The sequence below is a fragment of the Abramis brama genome (genome assembly GCF_963993115.1).
Source record: "Abramis brama genome assembly, chromosome: 17".
NCBI lineage: Eukaryota > Metazoa > Chordata > Actinopteri > Cypriniformes > Leuciscidae > Abramis > Abramis brama.
The window spans coordinates 15,079,133-15,101,878 of record NC_139979.1 but is presented as its reverse complement, the minus strand read 5'-3'; the positions used below and the strand labels follow the sequence as shown (position 1 = coordinate 15,101,878).

At 36.4% G+C, this 22,746-nt stretch overlaps 1 protein-coding gene across 1 annotated transcript in view; it reads right to left on the bottom strand.

Annotated features, from left to right (window-relative positions):
- The window catches only part of LOC311067679 (uncharacterized protein), an 84,661-nt gene that overhangs the window by 60,059 nt on the left and 1,856 nt on the right, over positions 1–22,746 (bottom strand). The window contains exons 5-8 of the mRNA XM_084089694.1: positions 20,454–20,560; positions 19,108–19,231; positions 16,624–16,740; positions 15,149–15,217 (exon numbers count right to left, since the gene is read on the bottom strand). Of these exons, the coding sequence (XP_083945820.1) occupies positions 15,149–15,217; positions 16,624–16,740; positions 19,108–19,231; positions 20,454–20,560 (417 nt within the window). The remainder of the gene's footprint in view (positions 1–15,148; positions 15,218–16,623; positions 16,741–19,107; positions 19,232–20,453; positions 20,561–22,746) is intronic.

Genomic DNA, 22,746 nt, shown 5'->3' with positions numbered 1-22,746 from the left:
GATAAAGCCACTTAATATAAAGTGGGACCCAAAGCTTTTTTCCATATGATTGTATATGATTTTAAACATTTTTCAGAAATACTGCTGTTTTTGTGTGTGAACCCTTTTTAACAAGCAAAAAGTTTGCCTTTTAATGTGAATTTTGACAGCGAAATTTATTCCTTTTGCATTTTGTGCACCATGATGAAAAATTGTTATAAGCTTGTAGGAATAAACGACTCATTAAGCATGTTTATGAAATGTCAGGCTTATGCGACAAAACTACATTTCCTGCACGAGTATGATGAAATACAGATATGATACATCAATTACACACCTAATGCACATTCTTTCATCTCCATTTTGTTAAATTAGTACAAAATGCTTCTTGCTGTCTTAAGGGAAAAACATAAAATGGCCCAAACATGCCTATGTTATTCCAACCAAAATCACTTTATATTTCATATATTACATCTTTCAAGCTCATAAGCAGGAACTATATAGAAATATAGAGAAAGCAAAGCAGCATTAGTGTTGGGATATATACAACATCCGAAAATTGCATCTTAATAGCTTATCAAAAATGCTTTGCATACTAATCATCCTGCAAAGCACAAAAGCGGTAATGGCCAATATTAGCCTACATGCCACACAACTTTTGATAAGTAAACAAACAGGAATAATTTGGTGCTAAATGATCTCAAGTTCAGCTAAAAGTGTAAGTTGGAGGAAACCCAACACTGCGCTGTATTTCTGGAGCTGATCTTCTCAGCATTCCTATCAAAGGCAAAACAACTCATTAAAACTCTTTGAATGACTGACAGGTCTATGTGAGAACAAATGGGTTTCCATGACAACCAGTCAGTTATTGGATGACAAGGGCACCATTGACAGAAAGATTAGAGCAAACTAGAGCCAAAGGAATACACACAAAGCAAACAACAATCGATAGGGAGTTTCACACAAACACACACAGACCCAATAGCACAGACAGACAGGTCATTATCCTAACTGATTATACCAAACACATCCAAACACAAACTCTGAAAAATAATACTTATCGCTCGCTTCTTTTGTAACACTCATTCACATTATGAGACAAAACAATAACAATTGCATTCTTTCACTATCCCCCCTTGTTCCAGAGCCTTTATCGGCATACAATGAGCAGCCACACACGCACACACAACACAGACCCTCATCAACGGTGGTTCATTAAGCTGGGTAAACAGAACATTAATGATTCATTAGAGCCAGCGCTGTTTAGTAGTACACAAACCAAGACAGACAGAGCCTGTCTTATGCCCTCCTCTCAGACATATTTTGTATACACACACACAAACACACTCAGCTCAAAGCACTTCCAGACATCCCAGTAAAACAATGAAAAAGCCCATTCAGCAATAAAAGAACAACACCTGAGACCAAGTCTCGCATAACTAGACTTTTGACTACCAGCATAAAGTCTGGTCCACATTACAACTTATTTAGGCCCTTCGCCACTTAAGGGGAGACACGGCAGGCACATTTAGGTCTTTATTTTACTACACTTTGTGGCAACACTTTATTTTACAGTGTCTTTGTTACATATGTTACATGTACTTACCATAGTAATAACAGTAAATTATGCATAATAACATGCAATTAACCCTCAACCAAATCCTAATCCTACCCTAACCCTATAGCAAGTACATGTAGTTGCTTAATATTACACAGTACTTAAAGGGATGGTTCGGAGTAAAATCAACCTAGGGTCCTTTGCACCATGAACTCGAGCCAAACACCCCCCCAGAAAGGTACCAAACTTATACCTAGTACAAATAGGTTCTGTACTCATGAAACAAGGCATTGGAAAGTTTGTAAGTACATCAGGTAAGTACATATTTAAATAAACTCCTGATGTACTTACAAACTTTCCAATAACTTAAAAAGAGATATCCAAAATCCCCTCAGTAAAAACCTTTGACTCTAATATATCAACAAAATGAAACAAGAATTTTGAATCTGGCTTTATCCAATGTTCAGATTTCTCTTCTGCAAATACATGCAAATTTAGCACATATTTAATGAGATACTACCTAATTTGCATATTTAAACAAATATTCTAAAAACTTGTAATACAAAAGATATTTTTCTTAATGTCAGTAATCAACTGGGGAAGTTTCATGCTTTTTTCCTATTCACCTGGGGTGTCTCCTCTTAAGACGAACGTCTGAGTGACATGTATACTGACTAACCAAACCGTTTTTTTTATTTTATTTTTTATGTGAAGTTTAGGGTTGGGTTTAGCCAGAGGTTGAAGGAAACTTCAAAATGTTTTAAATGTAGAAAAAAAATTAACTAAGCACTCCTTTTTCATCTTGTACACTGTGTTTTGGCCAGGGGTCAGATGTATAAAATTGTGTGTAGATTTTATCATAAAAGTGTGCATTTTTGTTTGCACAAAAGTTGTCAGATTTGTAAAACAGTACATACAACAAAACCTTGAGCAAAATCTCCTTTACAAATCCTCGTTTCATCTCCAAAATAACCATATATGAAGCTTATATTGCATACAGTAGTTGCATTATGCACAACCTCATCTGCAAGTATCATCTCCATCTGCGTATTCTCATCCATGAGATACCACCGTGTTTTAGACATTAGGAAAATATGATACGGACTGTAATTGCCATTTGGGCACAATACATTGCTAAAAAAAAGATTTAGCATCCTTGTCTTGTTTAAGAATAAAAATATCTAAATAAAACAAAATACATTTGCCAAAATTGCATAAAATACTTTTCAGAGAAAGTTTACAGAGAATAATTATTTTCATTCATTCACATTGGCAAAATAATTTTAATTGTTTTTAAAAACAAACAAATATATGCAGTGTTGCGAATAAAGTAAATTTATATTTTAATATGATATTTTTACTGAAAACTGAACAGATACTTCAACACGTTAATGACACAATGCATGTCTATATGATAATTAGGTCAAACTAAAACAAACGTGACATGGAAATACAAAAACTGTAATGGAAACTTTACAACTCAGTCCTTTAAATAGATGTATAATAATTATTATTTGTATGGAAGAGTCCATAGCTACAGCATTATATGGGAAATAAACAATTTTCTCCATGAAAATTATGAAAATTATGTTCTGGCAACAGGGATCGTGAAGAATCTCTACACAAGAATGTGTAGAGTCCCAAGCCCTTCACTAGCACCCTTTTTTGGTGATTCATGAGCCAAGAAGCAAAAGACAGCAAATGGACAAGGAAAAAGTCTGTTCAAGATACTGAAAAGATACTGGTAAACCTTCTAAAATATTATAATAATATATTTGCCATTTATATGCTGCTAGCAAAAATTTATTCTGTCAAAATACAAAGCTAGTTTTAAAAGACTGTTAATGGGAAAAGGTGCTTTTTTCAGCAGGAATTCCAGTGTTAAGTCATCCAACCGAACCATGCTGACCAATCTTTGACCTGTAAGCCTGACACCGCAGTCTACTATGGGTCTCATTCTCACTTTGGTCAAGTGGAAATAGAGGTCTAAACATACCTGAACCAATGCAGTGCAAATGCTGTAATATAAGGCCGGACTGACAGCGCACAAAACGGTGCCGGGAAAAGATTTAAAGCAGGCCTGCGTTTCCAGCCCAGCCAGAACGTTTTGTGTATGAGAAACTGTCCGGGAAAAGAGCTAATGGCCCATCTCAAGTCTGCTGAGAGTATGTGAAAAGGTTACCACACACACCGTTAACCTCGTTCATATGACATGGACACATTCTTCTGATCACTAAATATGACTTATGAGGGTGTTACACACAAAGTGCTCCGGAGCACATTCACACATTTGCACATCCATGCATGAACATAGAAGAACACATTAATCATGAACAGTGTTATTAGCCTAAAATGTCCCACAATGCACAGGCCTGCAAATGTGCAGGCTAATAACACTAAAATGTCCCACAATGCAGCAGGCCTGTGCATTTGCAATCTGACACACACACACACATTATGTCTGTTTCATCTCTTTTGAACGCTTTCTCCCTGCCTGGGCTCTGGTGCTGTGTTAAAAAGCAAACAAGCTTTCTTCCCAAGCAATCACTAGAGACAGGGCAGACAACGAATAATTAATGATTAGGCCCGGGTCGTTTTAGTAACAAGACTTCACTGGGACCGAATATTCAAATGAGAATTTATGACTCATCTGCAGCTTCTAATTAAGCCTGATCATTGCATTATTTATTGGCTGTTTACCACAATCACTGAGTGTGTGTTTGTCTGTGTATATGACTGTGGTTTACCTATTCACATCATCAAGACAGTTAAAGTTGAAGCTTTCATATTTATATCAAATTAATTAAATTAACTTCCATATTTACATGATATGGGATGTTAAAGTGAAATGAAAGCTGATTTTTGAGTGGTCATACAATACTGAAAGAGCATGAAAAAAAAAGAAAGTATAATTCACCCAAAAAATGTACTAATTTACTCACCCTCATGTCATTCCAAACCCGTATGAACTTAATTAAAGTTCATTCTGCTCTCCAAAATCATCATGCTCATCATGCACTAAAGTTCACTCTGTTCCCCATAATAATGTTGGATTACTTCAGAATGTTTATTCAGACGTTTATTGAAAATAGCAAACACATCATGTTGCTTTAATAGTGCTTTTTATCCTTTTTGGAGCTCAGCAGCATCTGTCCCTATTCACTTTCACTGTTCAAAAAAAGAGCAGCTCTGACATACTCAAATGCTATGAAATTAACTTTTTGCTGCTCAGTTCAGAATCATATAGAGAATGAGTGAGAGAGATAATAAAAAGAGAGGTTTGTGTCCGTAAAAAATATGATTCTTTCATTATTTAGTCTGTGAGATCAAATTAAGTATAATTCAGCATTAAATCGAAATGTAAGTAATGTAAATCATACATATTAAGGACTATGAATGATGTTGTGTTATATCTAATGTGTATGTCTATAATCCAACAAGAACCTTATATTATATATTATTGAATACTGAACACTGATTAATGATTTGATTAAGTATAGATTATAAATCACTAACGTCAGTATAACTCAAAGACTGCACAGGCCTTGCTCTCTTCAAACATTTGATGAGCTCCTTAAACTGAAATTCAAAGTTAAGGGCTATATGAAGAAAGATACGAGATATGATGAACAAACAGCCTCTGGCATATTTAGGTCAATGTGCTTGAAAACTGTGTGTGTGTGTGTGTGTGTGTGTGTGTGTTTTCACATCAAATGGTGCATCACACAATCTTCTCAGCTCTGTCCAAAGCTTTAAAGTCATATCAAATAACAGTTTGATTTGTGCTCAATAACTCAGAGTCAGGGCCTGATGAACATTTCATTCTGTTCATTAGCTAAAAGTTCCTCTTACCGCCATTAAATGTGTCAGCCAATCACTCCAGCTTAGAGCTGCAGAAAAGCATTATCTCAATTAGAGGAAAGCTAAGAGTGGCGTTAGACTGGGAGTGAGCTTATGAGTCTTGCACGAAGGGACTGAAACACACTGGCACACGACTCCAGGGTCACTGCAAAGACACTTCAGAAATATCTCTCTTTATAGTTCACACTGTAGGCAAGGGTGAAAAAGTTTTATACTTGGTTTCATTTAGTATTCACAAAGATTTTTTTTCCTCAGGAAAAGAGTATAAGGCAGAATTTTTATAATACTCTGAAAAAGGTTGAAAACAATGAAATTTGAGTTTTTTTTCCACATCCAAATAATTTTAGAAATTGTATTTAGCCTCCAAAAATATTTTCTGGTTTAATCATTATTATCTAAATATTTTATTATTTTCTTCTAACAGCTAATAATAAATTCTACACTATTTTGTATTTAAAAAAACAACAACACTACAATTAAAATCTATTGTTTTAAATGCTATAAGTGAATTTAGGCATCACAACATAATTTGGCCATGGGACCCACATTTTCCCATAGTCATTAAGTCTCGACTAAATTTTTTTGAAATTTAAACCAAGCAAATTTATTTTTCAAAAATGTTTAACACACACACACACACACACACACACACACGGTTTTAGCTATCTTTGTGGGGATTCTCCAGGTGTAATATTTTTATTTTTATCACTGATCAAACTGTATTTTCTATCCCTTAAACCTACCCACCACAGAAAACTTTCTGCATTTTTACAATTTAAAAAAAAACAACATAATTTAGTATGTTTATAAATCCATTTCCTTCGTGGAGCCCACTGGCTGGCCCCAACAATGTAGGAGATCTCAGGTTTTACTATCCTTGGTCCCCACAGTGTAATATAAACCTGTACGCACACACACACCTTAACATGCAAATGAACTGTAAAACACTGATGAATAAACAGTATTAAGGTTAGGCTGAAGTCCCAAACTAGTTGTAATGAGCCATCACAGTCATCAAAATTGGTATTTTGGGTTAAGGTAAATACCATGGTAAATAAACTACTAACATGAACTGTTAATAAAACATATGGACACTGATCCTGATAATTAGAAAGAACATCATACCTGGATGTAAATACTTCCCAGCTAACACACAACGTACCAATTATGTAATTTATTGATAGTTTTTTTAAAATAATCTTTATGACTTGCTAATTGACAACGTTACTACAACGTTGCATGCTCGTAATTTTAACTGCAAAAATGTATGTGAACACCGGCCCTTAGAAATTGCGAAAATAGCATTAGGATAATGGCACATAGCCTGACAAACACAGGTCAGCGAAACAAAAAAAAGGCGAACGGTCCAGTTTTCTTGAAGTTTTTAGAATGCAGTGTGTCACAAGCCAGATGCTGCAAAAGACGAGAGACGTGATCGCAACGCTCAAACACGTCCATCTAGTGTGTGTTTAGAAAAACTAATCGAAATAGTAGCGCAATGGACTGGAAAAAACACTTTCTGTCTGACAGAACAGCAAAGTCTTTGCAAAAGAGTCAACAGCTTTCACGCACATCTTTCAAAATGAAAGTCTCACATCAGGAAAACATTTTAAATTGTTGTTGTTGTTTCTTTGACTGCACACTCCGCGACCCACGTACAGTAAAAAAAGGTATGTTAATTTTGAGATATGCTAAAAATTTGTTAACAGTGTTATTAAATTATAATTGCTTTTAAAGATTAACTTTAAGTGAGGGTTAGATGATGGTCATTAAGGTAATGTAAATGTAAAAATCTGATTTAAATTTGTATTATTTATGCACCTCTAGCAGTACTAAACAAAATTGCAAAAATATTGACAGTTTTCAAACAGGTTTCTCAAACACTCCCATCATCTGCCATTGGTCAGCCAATACAACATTCCCACCCTAAAACCACGCCATGGTTAAGTATGTTGACGCCAATGTTGCAGTATCGGGCATGGCCAAACAAGCAGAGCAATGTTTTGATATTTACTCAGAGATCTAAATCAAAAGAATCTTCTGTAATCAAACATAGAAACACTTATTATGCAACCTTTTTAGATCACGACAGCAATCACATCAGATGAATGCATGGAGCTAGAAACACTCACACTGGAGGGATAGGAATTAAACAAGCTAACATAAACCTATTCTCAATGCATGAAGACTTGACAAGACAATTTAACAATCTAAGACATAAGAAAACGTGAACACCAAAGATAACCTTTGCCTTACACACACGGCTTCCTTGCTTCTAAAAACACTCCTCAGTCCTCTTTTTCAACCTCCTGAGACTGACCTGAGAGAAAAGAGTATCTTCCCAAATTATCATTCTTATCAGAGCTGTTGTGGATTACTGATGGCTCTCTCTATGAGCTCCGACACACACGAAACAAAAGAGCGGAATGAGAAAGAGATGGAAAGATGTGGCGAAGATGTGGAATGTGTTAAAAAGCCTTAGCTTAGTCTATAAGATTCTGTCATGTGCTCCTTTACTCAGAGGAAAACCACTATAGAAGCCACATCTATATCTGCCACAATGTTAATCCTGTTTAAATGTGTCCTGACATCAACAAAACCCTTAAAGGAGAAGTTCACTTTCAAAAAAACTTTTGCTGATAATTTACTCACCCCCATGTCATCCAAGATGTCCATGTCTTTCTTTCTTCAGTCGCAAAGAAATTAAGGTTTTTGATGAAAACATTCCAGGATTTCCCCCCATGTAATGGATTCTATTGGGACCCAAACGGTAGAAGGTCCAAATGACAGTTTAAGTGCAGCTTCAAAGGGCTTTAAACGATACCAGATGATGAATAAGGGTCTTATCTAGCGAAACGATCGGTCATTTCCAAAATAAATAAAAAAGTTTAAGTTTTATAAGCACAAATGTTCGCCTTGCTCTGTTCTGTGATGCGCGTTCGTGACGTCACGTAATACGCAATTACGTTGAAAAGGTCACGCTTGAAAAATTTCTGTCCTGAAGAAAATGTTCTTTTTGGCTTTTTAATATTAAAACACCCAGGATACGCACACGAAATGGGCATTTTAAACGATAAACTGACACAAATACATTTGAAAATGTGTATATGGTCCTCCTTCTGCACATTTGTAAACACGTCAAGCGTGACCTTTTCAACGTAATTGCGTATTACGTGACGTCACGAACGCGCATCACAGAACAGAGCAAGGCGAGCGTTTGTGCTTATAAAACTTAAACTTTTTTATTTATTTTGGAAATGACCGATCGTTTCGCTAGATAAGACCCTTATTCATCGTCTGGTATCGTTTAAAGCCCTTTGAAGCTGCACTTAAACTGTCATTTGGACCTTCTACCGTTTGGGTCCCAATAGAATCCATTACATGGGGGGAAATCCTGGAATGTTTTCATCAAAAACCTTAATTTCTTTGCGACTGAAGAAAGAAAGACATGGACATCTTGGATGACATGGGGGTGAGTAAATTATCAGCAAAAGTTTTTTTGAAAGTGAACTTCTCCTTTAAAGTAAGAAATTCTGACAAGTATAAATCATAAAGTAGCATAGTGTAGCAAACCAAACCAAAAGGTTGTAGGCTCAAACCCCACGAGATGATCCATGAACTCCATTGTGTGCTGTATTACGTACTTTAAATCACTTCCAAAGAGCCAGCTAACTGACAAACTACAGCTTAGACTTATATAGTTACATGTCATTGTGTCAGTTCAAAGGGATTGATCCAGCCATGAAAATTCATTTATGCCTGGCTCACACTACAGGAGTTTTAGGGCGATTTAACCCCGATTTCCCCTCCCGAGAATCAGAGAAAAAAATCTTGTCGAGGGCCTCGATCGGTTCTGATGTTCAGCACAGATTATCTGGTAATGTGAGGCGTTCACAGATTGAATCTTGCACCTCCCGATCTGCTCTCACACAAATCGGGCCCGACCCCATCATATCAAACATGTTTGATATTTAGGATTTTAAATCGGGATGAGCAAGACTGTGATTACGTCAGTACTATCAAAATAGGTTGTAGGCTCAAACCCACGAGACGATCCATTGTGTCCTGTATTAAGTACTTTAAATCACTTCCAAAGAGCCAACTAACTGACAAACTACAGCTTAGACTTATATACAGTTACATGTCATTGTGTCCGTTTAAAGGGATTGATCCAGAAATGAAAATTAATTTACTCACCCTCATGTCTTTCCAAACCAGTATGAATGACTTTCTTTCGTGGACAATAAAAGGAGAAATTTGGGATAAATGTACTTGAATCTTTTCCAGGGAATTACAATAAATGATGATTGGAAAATCTAAATTGTTATTTACTAATATATTAGTATTACCCTTCAGTGAGCTGTGCAAATCATTTAGAAGAATTTTGTTTACTGGATCAACTGATTTACATTTGAAAACATTTGACTCATAAGAACAATTTGTTAATGCATTGAAACAACATTAGGTTGAGTAAATGATGACTGAATTTTCATTTTTAGATGAACTATCCTTTTAAATAAACTGACACAAATATGCCCTAAAAAGATTTGGTCACAAAAGCCACAATTTGGATCAATCTGAATTAATTCCATTTCCATTACAGAATAAAAAAAAAATAAAAAAAAATTGAAATCTCCAAACAAATTATGTGAGAACCTTTCACAGCCATTTAAGTGAATTAGTTTTAATCAATTTAGGTTAAACTAAGAATCAACCCAAAAGAAATCAGGTTTTATATTTTGTTATGTAATGCAATAACATTCATAACATTAAGAGTGACTTAAGCGTCCAGATACTTTTTAGGGTCACTGTACACTTGGCTGAGTCATAACAAAAGTCAGACAAAAAAGTCATTAAAAAAAAAAGTCTATTTTTTTGTTCGAAGAAGTGTACTGTGTGTGGTCATTAGCTCCAAAAGGCTAATTAGCACAGGAGTCTGGGTGTGTGTATAACCTTGTGTGTGGGTCCCTAGGGTTTGAGTTTCTTTTAAATATCTCCCTCTTTAGAGATAATTAAGTCCACCGCTACTGACATTAAACAGTACCTTTGTCACTTTGTTCAAATGGCAAGACTTCCTTCTCCTTCCAACCAAGGCATTTTATACAACTATGTCTCTTCGACTCTCTCCATCCTTCTCTCCCCCTCATTCTACTGCCTGTGACTCTCTTCCTCTCCTCCCTCTGTTCAGACCACTGGCAAAGAAAGACATCAATCTTGTGCTGTCACACAGTGTGTCAGACTTTGACCCAGCTGGAGTGGAGCAGGAAAAGGCCTTGCTAATATTGAGTTAGCTCGTGCAGCATGCGCTGCCACTACACACACACACTCTCCAGAGTCCTCAAAACTCATTTTGAATTGCCACAGTCTGACAGTTACATACATAGCCAACAAAACTAATATTGAATGTGCTCATGCAGGACATTACGGCAAAAGGGCATATACACATTCATCTATAAAGCAAGGAAAACAGATAATAGAGCCTTGCTTCCTTCAAAGGATAACATGAAATAAAACCCACTATTTCAAAGTATTGCAAGATTTTACCTTAAAATACTGTCAGAATATTAAAAATATATATATTTTATTAAATTGTTCATGTTTTTAGGAAATATGTATATATATATATATATATATATATATATATACATATTTCCTAAAAACATGAACAATTTAATAAAATATATATATTTTTAATATTCTGACAGTTCTAGAGGAATATTTCATATGGCACTATATGTATACATATATATATATATATATATATATATATATATATATATATATATATATATATATATATATATATATATATATATAGATATAGATATAGATATAGTGAGGAAAATAAGTATTTGAACACCCTGCTATTTTGCAAGTTCTCCCACTTGGAAATCATGGAGGGGTCTGAAATTGTCATCGTAGGTGCATGTCCACTGTGAGAGACATAATCTAAAAAAAAAAATCCAGAAATCACAATGTATGATTTTTTAACTATTTATTTGTATGATACAGCTGCAAATAAGTATTTGAACACCTGTATATCAGCTAGAATTCTGACCCTCAAAGACCTGTTAGTCTGCCTTTAAAATGTCCACCTCCACTCCATTTATTATCCTAAATTAGATGCACCTGTTTGAGGTCGTTAGCTGCATAAAGACACCTGTCCACCCCATACAATCAATAAGAATCCAACTACTAACATGGCCCAGACCAAAGAGCTGTCCAAAGACACTAGAGACAAAATTGTACACCTCCACAAGGCTGGAAAGGGCTACGGGGAAATTGCCAAGCAGCTTGGTGAAAAAAGGGGACAGGGCGACTGCACTGTATTAAGGAGAGGATGACCGGGGCCATGTATTGCGAGATTTTGGGGAACAACCTCCTTCCCTCAGTTAGAGCATTGAAGATGGGTCAAGGCTGGGTCTTCCAACATGACAATGACCCGAAGCACACAGCCAGGATAACCAAGGAGTGGCTCTGTAAGAAGCATATCAAGGTTCTGGCGTGGCCTAGCCAGTCTCCAGACCTAAACCCAATAGAGAATCTTTGGAGGGAGCTCAAACTCCGTGTTTCTCAGCGACAGCCCAGAAACCTGACTGATCTAGAGAAGATCTGTGTGGAGGAGTGGGCCAAAATCCCTCCTGCAGTGTGTGCAAACCTGGTGAAAAACTACAGGAAACGTTTGACCTCTGTAATTGCAAACAAAGGCTACTGTACCAAATATTAACATTGATTTTCTCAGGTGTTCAAATACTTATTTGCAGCTGTATCATACAAATAAATAGTTAAAAAATCATACATTGTGATTTCTGGATTTTTTTTTTTAGATTATGTCTCTCACAGTGGACATGCTCCTACGATGACAATTTCAGACCCCTCCATGATTTCTAAGTGGGAGAACTTGCAAAATAGCAGGGTGTTCAAATACTTATTTTCCTCACTGTATAGATAGATAGATAGATAGATAGATAGATAGATAGATAGATAGATAGATGCTAAACAATCACAATATTATTGTACACTACACTGTCAATACAAGTGTGCAATTTTTACAGGGAATCAAAAAAGCTGTAAAAATGCTTATGTAAAAAATTAAGTTAAGTTTAGTTACCAACCCATAAACTGTAAAAACTGTAAATATTTTAACACCACATTATATGCTTTTTTTAGTGTAAAATACTGACAAAATTGTGGATTTTTTAAAAGTAAAAACTATGAATTACCATATAATTTAGGGCGAGAAACACTGAATTAGTTCAGATGAAATATACCATTATAAGTATACAGGGACCAATATGCCATCCCGTAATACTTGAAACATTGTTACCACAGTTGAAACATTGCAACCACAGTTATTTATTTTTTTTACCATAAATTTAGCAGGATATTTTTGTGTATCATTAGCCAGATATCAATAGATATGATAATATCGTAGCAGCAAGTCCCAGCTCATCCACTGGGTCTGACTGAACAGTGAAAAGTAGCTTACATTATTAGTTAATTATTATGTTTTAGTTGATATTTTTATATTATGTACTTTTCATTTATTTAGTTGATTATTTATTATTATTATGTGTACTAAGGCATCATGTAAAATATGACTAGGGCCGTTTACTACAAAAAAATAAATAATATTGGGGCTTCGTTTTGCTGAATGTTTAAAACTGATTTTTTACACCAGCATCTTTAGAGCTTGGACTGCCTCTAGATATCTAAAATAGTCCATCCTTCTGTTTCTCTCTCTCCCTGTTTAGAAGTGCTCACCTTTCCCAGCTGTCCAATCAAAGGGCCTTGCTGCCGGGGGGCCCGGCTTCTGTCTAAACACCCGCTGTCGCAGAGATGACCCTGCAACCTTTGGCATCATTTTGACAGACAGCCAGGTGACTGGTTTTAATATTAATACGCCCCCCTTGCTGAGAGGAGATTCTATTTGTGTTCATCTAAGGGAGAGCAGACGCTTTTAAAGTCAGGCTGCAGCACTCAGTCCTTCACTGTCTCGTCAGCATGAACCGAACAAATATAAGCAAGTGTGAAAAAGAACTAAAGAAAAGTGAGCTCCACACAGCTGTCAATTTATCATTCTCTCTCTCTCTCTCTCTCTCAAACTGACTTTCACTTTTATAGCATCTCATCCTGGTCCTGCCTTATTTCATTCTGTCTCTCGACCCTGTCATTCTTTCTCTTTCCTCTTCGCTATTATTTAAATTCTCTGTTCTCTCACTTTTTCCGATACCTCTCTCCGAGTGCTGGACAGGTGTCAGGACGTTCACACTCTCTGCACAAAAAGAGTCTTACTGCACACTCACACTCAACTGGAAAGGTCACGGATAAGTGCAAATAAAATACCATTCCTGCATTATTCAGAGGTCGCCTTAGCGCTGATAGAAAATGAGAAAAGAGTTTAAAGGGAAACAAATCTATAGTCTTAGCATTAATAACTGTGGACACGGTCTCGCTCAGAAATCCAAAACAGCTGTGGGACTCCTTTACACTAACATGATAGACATAACTACTAACCAACACTGGAGGACTATACAGTTCACCTCAACTTTTGAATGGCTGTGTCTCACAGACAACTGAGCCACCTACCTAGACAGCATGTTAGGGCATCATTGGATGCTTGAATCCATCTGATGACACTCAAAAATTCTGTCTATGTAGTTAGCTCACTAAGTGCTGGAATAAAACAATGAACTGATAATTATTTTCATGTTATGACTGATAAGCGATAAACAGCCCATTTTAAAATGCTATACCAGAGAACAGAAACAACTTTAAGACTGTTTATTTTAGATATTAATAATATATTTTTACTAAATGAAGGCCAGTATTATCAATACTTACACTGCTACCGATACCCATTCGTGACATAAACCCATATGACAATTGTCACCTTTAGCTGTACCTTATATACATAAATATTGTTGTCTATAGTAATGTTTCTGTCTCTGTCAATATCAGCACTCTCTATTTGAATAAGAGCTGTCAGTTAATTTATTTTGCGGATTAATTTTCACAATAAGTAAGAAAATTATTTAAATTATTCAATATTTGTATGTGAGGATCAGTCCGACGATCAATACGACGTCAATATTTACTAACAATATTTAGTTATTTTCGCACTTACAGAGCTGATGAGTGGAATCTTATGAGGTATAGCTGATTTGTTCAACTCATCAGCCACACAGCAGCCACAGAAATACACATTAGACAGTAAATAATTGTCCCGTTGACAATTATACAGGATTCCAACACACTGGGTGATGGTTTACTCTACAGCTGCAATAGAGCACACATTAAACCTTCTCATTACTCACAACACTGACAGCTTTAAGCCTGTTTGTAGCCAATATTAGTGTACTTGTACAAGCTGTATTCTATAGGTCTTTAAACTTGCTTGCACAGCAAGAACGGATTGTTTTGGATTAAAGTGTGCTAACACAAGATAATAAAAAACGACTGGCTATAGAATGGATCCAATGACCTATTATGAAATAGTTTCTAACCCAATAGCTTAAAAAAAGCTCATCAGCTGAATCCGTGTATACGACATCACCACCGCTAAGACCTCAAAGAATTACTGACAGGTACTATACGCTCCACTTCAACATTCAGTGGACACTTCAGTTCGGCCTGGCAGAGAAGCGCTCAAGTTGAACAATCTGAAATGTGAATTCTATACTGGAAGGAAACTGACTGAAACATTTGAAATGATCTTCTTAAAAGTGTTGAGCTAGACCATTGTCCTACCTCATACTCCTCGGCCTCGATCAGCAGTTTGGCTGTTGTTATTCTAGATTCATATGGCGGGATGTTGCTCTAAAACACAAACATAAATAAATATTAACTAACTGAGAGGTAAATTAAGGGTAATGAAAGACGATGATGTGAATTGATGAGAAAATTAAATGAAAATTGATTTAAAAGACTCAATAATGATTAATATACAAAGATGAATTAGAAAATAAGTACACTACCAAAAATGGATAAGATTAAAATGTTTATTAAATAAGTCTATAATGATCAACATGGCTGCATTTTTTTAATTAATAATACTGAAATATAGAAATACAGAAATATTGTGATATATTAGCATAATTTAAAATAAATCTTTTCTATTTGAATATATTTTCAACTGTAATTCCTGTATTGGAAAAGTTGCATTTTCAGCAGTCATTACTCCAGTGTCACATGATCCTTCAGAAATCATTCTAATATGCATATGTGATGATAAAATTTGTCACAAAAATTGGGCTGCATGTGGACGGGGTGTGCGTAAGTCCGCTGACCCTCCTGATGACAAAAGTTACGTCACGTGGGTGGTGGGTGGTCGAAGTATACTTTGGGCTTAATGGTCCATTAAGTTCTGCATTAAGTGACTGATTTTCTCAAGGTCTCAATAGACATTTCAATAATCCTCTTCATAAACACTATTTTCTATTTCAACATATCATCATACCATCAAGGCCGCTTCATCTCTTGTGTTCATTGTAGCTTGTCTGTGATGTTATCAGGCTCATTATTTTATTGTACATATTAACACAGTCTCTTTTGACTCTAAACTGGATAAATATTTTCTAAATCAGCTATGTAAAAAGAGTTGATAAGAGCGCTGAACCTGATTACAACATGCTTCAAAGATGCACATACTCTCCTACCTGCCAGGATTTTCCAAACGTTGCAAAGCTGCATCTACATATCACAAATTTATGTCTAGTGCAAAGCAAGTTCCCTGTAATTTTAACCAGTAGGAAAGTAAACAAACTTTTATAAATTCCCTCAACGAGTCAGTTCAGGTGAGGCTTGTTTTTCTGTGGTTTCTTCAGCAGCGTAAAGCCCTACTTAACAGATTACCTGCGAAAATTCATTTAGACACAGAAACGAAAATATGTTTTTGAAAAAGCATGAAATGTGTAGCCTTAAGCAAAAAACAGTGTCAGTGGAGAAGCGTGGTCACTTGATGGGGGAGCAGTGTGTGTGCACGTGTGGCCGCAGGGCTAGCCATGCAGCAGACTGACACAGCCTTGACCTGGCTTTGAGAGAAAAATAAAAACATAAATAAGCTAGTTTGTTTCCTTTCTTCCCTTATCTTTCCCAGACTAAAACCTTCTTTAAGTGCAGTGCTATTTCTTGCCTTACAATCAAAAAAGGTCAAAGGAGAGGTCATGATGCATCCTATCTTTATCTCTCTGTTGCCTTTGAAGCACAAACACCTGTATACGCACCTTAGTCGGATTTTCTTCCTCCTCCATGTCGTGCGCTGCGCTCGCCAATGACTCTTCCTTTATCTGTAGGCTAGGTAACCATGACGACACGCTCTTCTTTAGGTAGTCACGCCCCTCCTGCATAAAATGTGATAAAATACATTTGAAAGAGCCTCTCCAAGTATTCTGATTGTAAAACTAAAAATACAGGTACATTCCACATGCCTCAGGAAGAGGTATGGATGAGAGTACGAAAGATGGGATGGTAGGTGATGGGATGTGATGAGAGAAATGGGATAGGATACTAGGAAATAGAATAGAAAGACAAGAAGTTGGATAGGCCAAGAGGAAGCTCTAAAAGATATGAGGAAGTGGTATAGGGTCAGAGGAAGTGATAGAATGTAGGATAATAGGTAGTGGTATGAGATTAGATAGTAGAATATGTTGAGAGGATGCAGGATAGGATGAAAGGGAGTAGGTAAGGGAGAGAGAAAGTAAGACAGGATGACAGGAAGTAATAAAGGATGATAGGAAGTGTATATGATGCAAATAAGTAGGAAATAGCTTAGGCAATGTAGCATGAGAGGAAGTAAGATGACATGAGAGGTAGTGGGATGGGATGAAAGGACTCAGAACCAGGAAATATAATACTATGCCAACTAGGAAGTAGAATAGGACAACAGGAAGCTCTATAAGATGAGAAGAAGTGGTATAGAATGAGAGGAAGTGACAAAGTTCAACAACAGGTTGTGGTATGAGATAAAAGGAAGTAGGATGGGATGAGAGGAAGCATTAAAGCACAGTAAAGAAGTAGGGTAGGATCAAATGAAATTGTAGGTTGGGTTGAGAGAAAGTGAGAAAGAAATAAGAGGACATCTTACAGCATGAGAGAAAATGATACAGGATGAGAAGTAGTAGTACTGTATATGATCCAAAGAAAGTACTAAGCATACACAGAGGAATGAGAGGAAGTAAGATAAGAAGGGATGAAGTAGTATAGAATGAGTGGAAGTAGTAAAGCATGAGAGGCAATGACAGAAGGTAGGTTTAACAGGTAGTAGTACAAGATGAAAGGAAGCAGGATAGGATGAGGGTAAGAAGTAAAGGATGAGAAGAAGTATAATACATTGAGAGAAAGCAGGATAGGATAAAAGGAAGTAGGTCAGAGTGAGAGAAAGTAAGATAAGATGAGGGGAAGTCTTACAGCATGAGAAGAAGTGATGAAGGATGAGAGGATGTGGCACTGTATATTATCCAAATAAGTAGGAAATAGAATAATATATGGTATATGATGAGAGAAAGTAGTAAAGCACGGGAGGATGAAGGAAATAACATGAATAAGATGAAGTGGTACGGGATAAGAGAAAGTGTTAAAAGACAAGCTGGAACAATATAGGATGAGAAGAGAGAAAACAGTCTTGGAACAGAGTAAATAGGATAGGATATGAAGCAGAATAGGATGACAAGAATTAGGATAGTACAACATGACACTATAAGATGAGGGGAAGTGGTATATGATGAAAAGAAGTGACAGAAAGTAGGATAACTGGTGGTGGTATGAGATAAAAATGATGTAGGATAGGATGAGATGAAGTAGTAAAGGATAAGAGGAAGTGGAATACGTTGAGAGGAAAATGAGAATAGAATGAGGGGATGAGAGGAAGTGGTACCATATATGATGAGAACTGAGAAGTAGGAAATAGAATGGACAATAAGATGCGAGAAAGTAAGATAAGACAAAAGGATGTCGCATTCATTGAGAGGAGGTAGCAAAATATGAGAGGAAGTAGGAAATAGCACGAATAAGAGCAAGTTGTACAGGATTATAGAATGTGGTAAAGAACTAGAGGGAGCAATATAGGATGAGAGAGAGTGACATAGGATGAGATGAAAAAGTACAAGCATGAAAAAGGTTGAGGTTAGAGCACACAAAGAGACTCAAGTTTATGATTGTTAAGTCAAGTTCTACTGTCAGCTCTCTGAAGGGAAATGGAACTGTCCTCTGAAGTGAAAATACTCACAAATGTTGCGAGCATTTTAAGCTGCACACTGAAGCTCAACTCAGAGGGTAGATCAGGATTAGTAGATGTGCTGGTCTTGTGTCTGTTTGCCCCCTAATGGTTCAATGAGGAACTGCATCGAAGTGAATGTGTTTGCACTAGTCGAAAATCTGCCTTTTCTACAAGCTTGTTCTATTAATGGTTTATAATTCATTACCTGTGACCTAATTCTCATCTGCCATCTTTGTCTATTTCTCATAGAAAAACAATCATACATTCCCAAAAACCTGTCTCTGTTACTCACTCATTCTCTTGCGCACACATTTGATCTGTGTCTCCTTCTCAGAAACACATGACTCAGCTCTCTCAGCTGCTCTCCACCTACAGTAATTATGACTGCATAATGACCCGCAGCTCAGAACGCTTTTCTTTCTAAAAGTGCAGTGATCCAGTGAGACGGTGAGGGGAACTCTGGGTAATTCACTCCACAGATGTCCTGTTGTACCTCAGTTTTCTCAATGCTGAACAGATAGCTGGCCATCAGTTGCAGAGCCTCAGGGTTTTGTTCGTCGTACTGTAGAGCTTTATCGATGGCCTCTTTACAGCGGTCAGCGGCGCCCTCCTCCATGCTGTCAAACAAGAAAATAGTTATTTAAAGCACATAAAAATCATTCAGTGTTATTAAAGTTATCATCACTAACCATGTGTATGTGCAGTTTTTTGTGTAAAAACCTGTGTGCAAATGTTTTCAAAGAAATTATGATCAATCAATAACTTTGATTTAACACTTTAATTAAATTTACATTTTTCCAAACCAAAACAATGAGAGGTAACAGGATAGGACAAGGAGAAGTGACAAAAGGATAAGGATAGAATAGGATAACAGTTAATGATATAAGGTGAGAGAAAGTAAAGTACATTGAAAGGAAGTAGTACAAGATAAGGATAAGAGGACATGGGATAAGATAAAAGAGCAGTACAGGAAAAGTGGAAGTAAGGGGGATATGGACGAATAAATGTTTGAACACTTTCACACAAAAATGATATAAGAACTCCAGGTATTTTTTAAACCAACAAACATTGTGTCTTGTAGCTTGATCTGTGTACAATGTCTGCACAAAATTACAAGTTTGACCAATAATTGAACTAAACCAGAGTTTCCACAGCACCCAAGGGCATCCACACTACTGAAGAAAATATTATTTGTTAGCACACAGACTTTTTTTTGCTCTTGATTTTCCAGTTATCGCCTGCAGCAAACATCTACCAAAACAACACACCCAGATACACACATACAACCATACAGTACATCAATAAGAAAAGGCACAGACAAACTGTACTTTGCTAGAGGCTGCTGCTGTACCTTCATAATGTACATCGATGTGTGAAATGGTATGGTTCTTACATATAGTCATTAAACCTGACCTTTCCCTGATGCTTTGAATTTCAATCTCAAGGTTTGAATAAAGTCACGCTATGCCAAGATCCTCGGCAATCAACACTAAGCGCATCCCCAGTCTAGATCTACATTTCATCTCTCTCCTACCATTCAACCATCCTGAATTCCCAACCCTCTTCCTCTCTCTATCCCTCTATCAACCAGTCTGTGATTAGATCTTTTCTGCAGGCCTCAGAGCAGATGGGCTCCTGTCTGTTGCGGTGTCCCAGGTGTGTGTGTGTGTGTGTGTGTGTGTGTGTGTGTGTGTGTGTGTGTGGCATATCATATCATCAGGTACGGAAAGCCAAAAAGGTTGAGAAATGAAAAGAGTGAGAAAGGCCAGAGCAAACAAAGATCGGCAGAAGTTGAATAAATGGCAGCATACATCTGTGTAAAAAGGAAAAGGAATTTACCAGAGATCTGTGAAGAAGATCTCAGCGATGGAACAGAAAGCCACAGAGACCTCCTTCCTGGTGACAGCAACCTCAGAGGGGAATGCGGCCGCTCCAAATGCACTAGCCTATCAGGACACAGATCCACACATGACCATGAGTTAAAATAATAATTCACTCATGAATTCATAATTTTATTCCAAACCTGTTTTTTTTTTTTTTTTTACATGGAATACAGTTCATAAAAAAAAACCTAAAAAAAACATAAGAATCATGTGCTAGATTCCTATATGAAAGCTTTGTTGTGACGAACAGACCAAATTTATGTCTCCGCTGAGGATCTCAAAATAAATATGGCACATGTTCATCACACAAAGCCATCTTATGGCTTCGGAAGACTTGGAACTAGATCACGATAGTTATATAATATTTTCATGGCAAATTATAATATTCATTTCATTTTATTAATATATGAATTATATTCGTATGCATTTTAATTTTTAAATTATTAATTGGTTTAGTTTTTATTAAAATTTGTGTGTGTGTATGTTTTTTTTTTTTAAATTATTACTTATCCTTTTAACACACAATCAAGAGGTATTCACAGTCAGTTATTATAATATATGAAAATTGTCAAATGTCTGATAATAAGAAATAAAAATACAGAATATATCACCCGACAGCAGTGATTCTCAACCAGGACACCCAGGCCCAATAGGGGCCACAGGACGACTTAGAATAATTTTAATTCATATATTATAGCTTTTAGCTTACATAACATGATGCATCATATTGGAATCATATTTAACACACTCAGTTTCTTTAAAAATAAGGAGCTTTGTCATAATTACAGAAGAAATACTAGAAGAAAATTTCATATCTTATATGGGGAACTTTTGAATATTTTGTTAAACAATGGGAGTCAAACTGATTGAGAACCACTGCTCTACAGGTCTTCACTGTCAACATGCACCAATGCTACATTTTCTAAATGTCATAATCATTTGTTAACAAACAAGTATCCATTACTTCAATGAGCTGATTGTTTCTGCATTAAATTATTACATTGTTTAAATTATACATTTTTAGCTAACTGTGATTTTGTACATTTCTGAAATACATAACTTTTTAGACAGTTACCTCTGATAACAGATCTCTTTAAATTGTAATATGGACTCATGCACTTTCTGTAAAGCTGCTTTGAAATGATGTGCAAATTAACGTGAATTGAATGAAAATCACTGTTTTACAGTTTTTCTGCTTACGTTTGACTGCCCTCTAGTGCTGAAAGATTGAACTGCACATTTAACACTAAAGAAATCCAACAGCTGCTTTCTTTTGACAAATCATTTAGACCACTGAGGATGTATGTCTCACCCATGGGGCCACAAAGCTCAGAGCATTGTTCACAGCATTTAAATCCAATACACAGTAATGTATGCACAACAAGAACAGCATGTGTGGTCATTTCAATTGATTGCAGTTTGCTTTGATGTAAAACAATGTCTGTGACCAAGTGGTTTTCAATAGCTCTCCACCTACAGGAACAACACACACCCTAACCCTAACCCTACCTGCCCTGCATAGACAGACACAAACATCACACAAAGGCCTACGATGAGACTCAGCATGACTAAATGCTTCCTGCTACTACATCAGAGCTAATTCTTCTGTGCCTCCCAGAAAGTACTACTCTGATTCAGCAACTAACTTAATCAATGCAAAGAAAGTGCTGTCCAACCAAAACGCACCATAATGCTGGAATGCATCCATTATACATAAAGCTCTGGGAGCTCAAAACAACATGACTGGTCTCAGCTAGTCATTCTCCATTTCAGGGTTCTGTGGAACGTTAAAACACACACAATCACATCTTCTGTTAACCTGCTACAACTGTACGCATACTGTGTTTTCTTAAAAATATATGTGGTTTATTCTTGCTATGACTCACTGACTCATCTTAGTACTTGTCCATTATATTTACTAAACTAGAACTGTGTGCGCAACTTTAGACCAGCACTTTAGGTTTAGCCTTAGTATTTCCCGTGTAGTATTAGGTACCTGCTTTACTGTGGGTCATCGCACATTTCACAATATAGGGTAGACCGGGTAGACCTTTCAGTAAATGTTTTTCAGGGTAGGTTAATTTTTCAGCGCCAATTAACTATTTGTTTGAAATGAATGAAAACAAGTACTTGTATAATTGGATAACCTGAGCTGAAATACTCAGAATACTCATTTACAAACATACAGTATAGCCCTGGAGACAACTTCCCTATGCGAAAATTATCCCAAGTCTCATTTACATTTTACT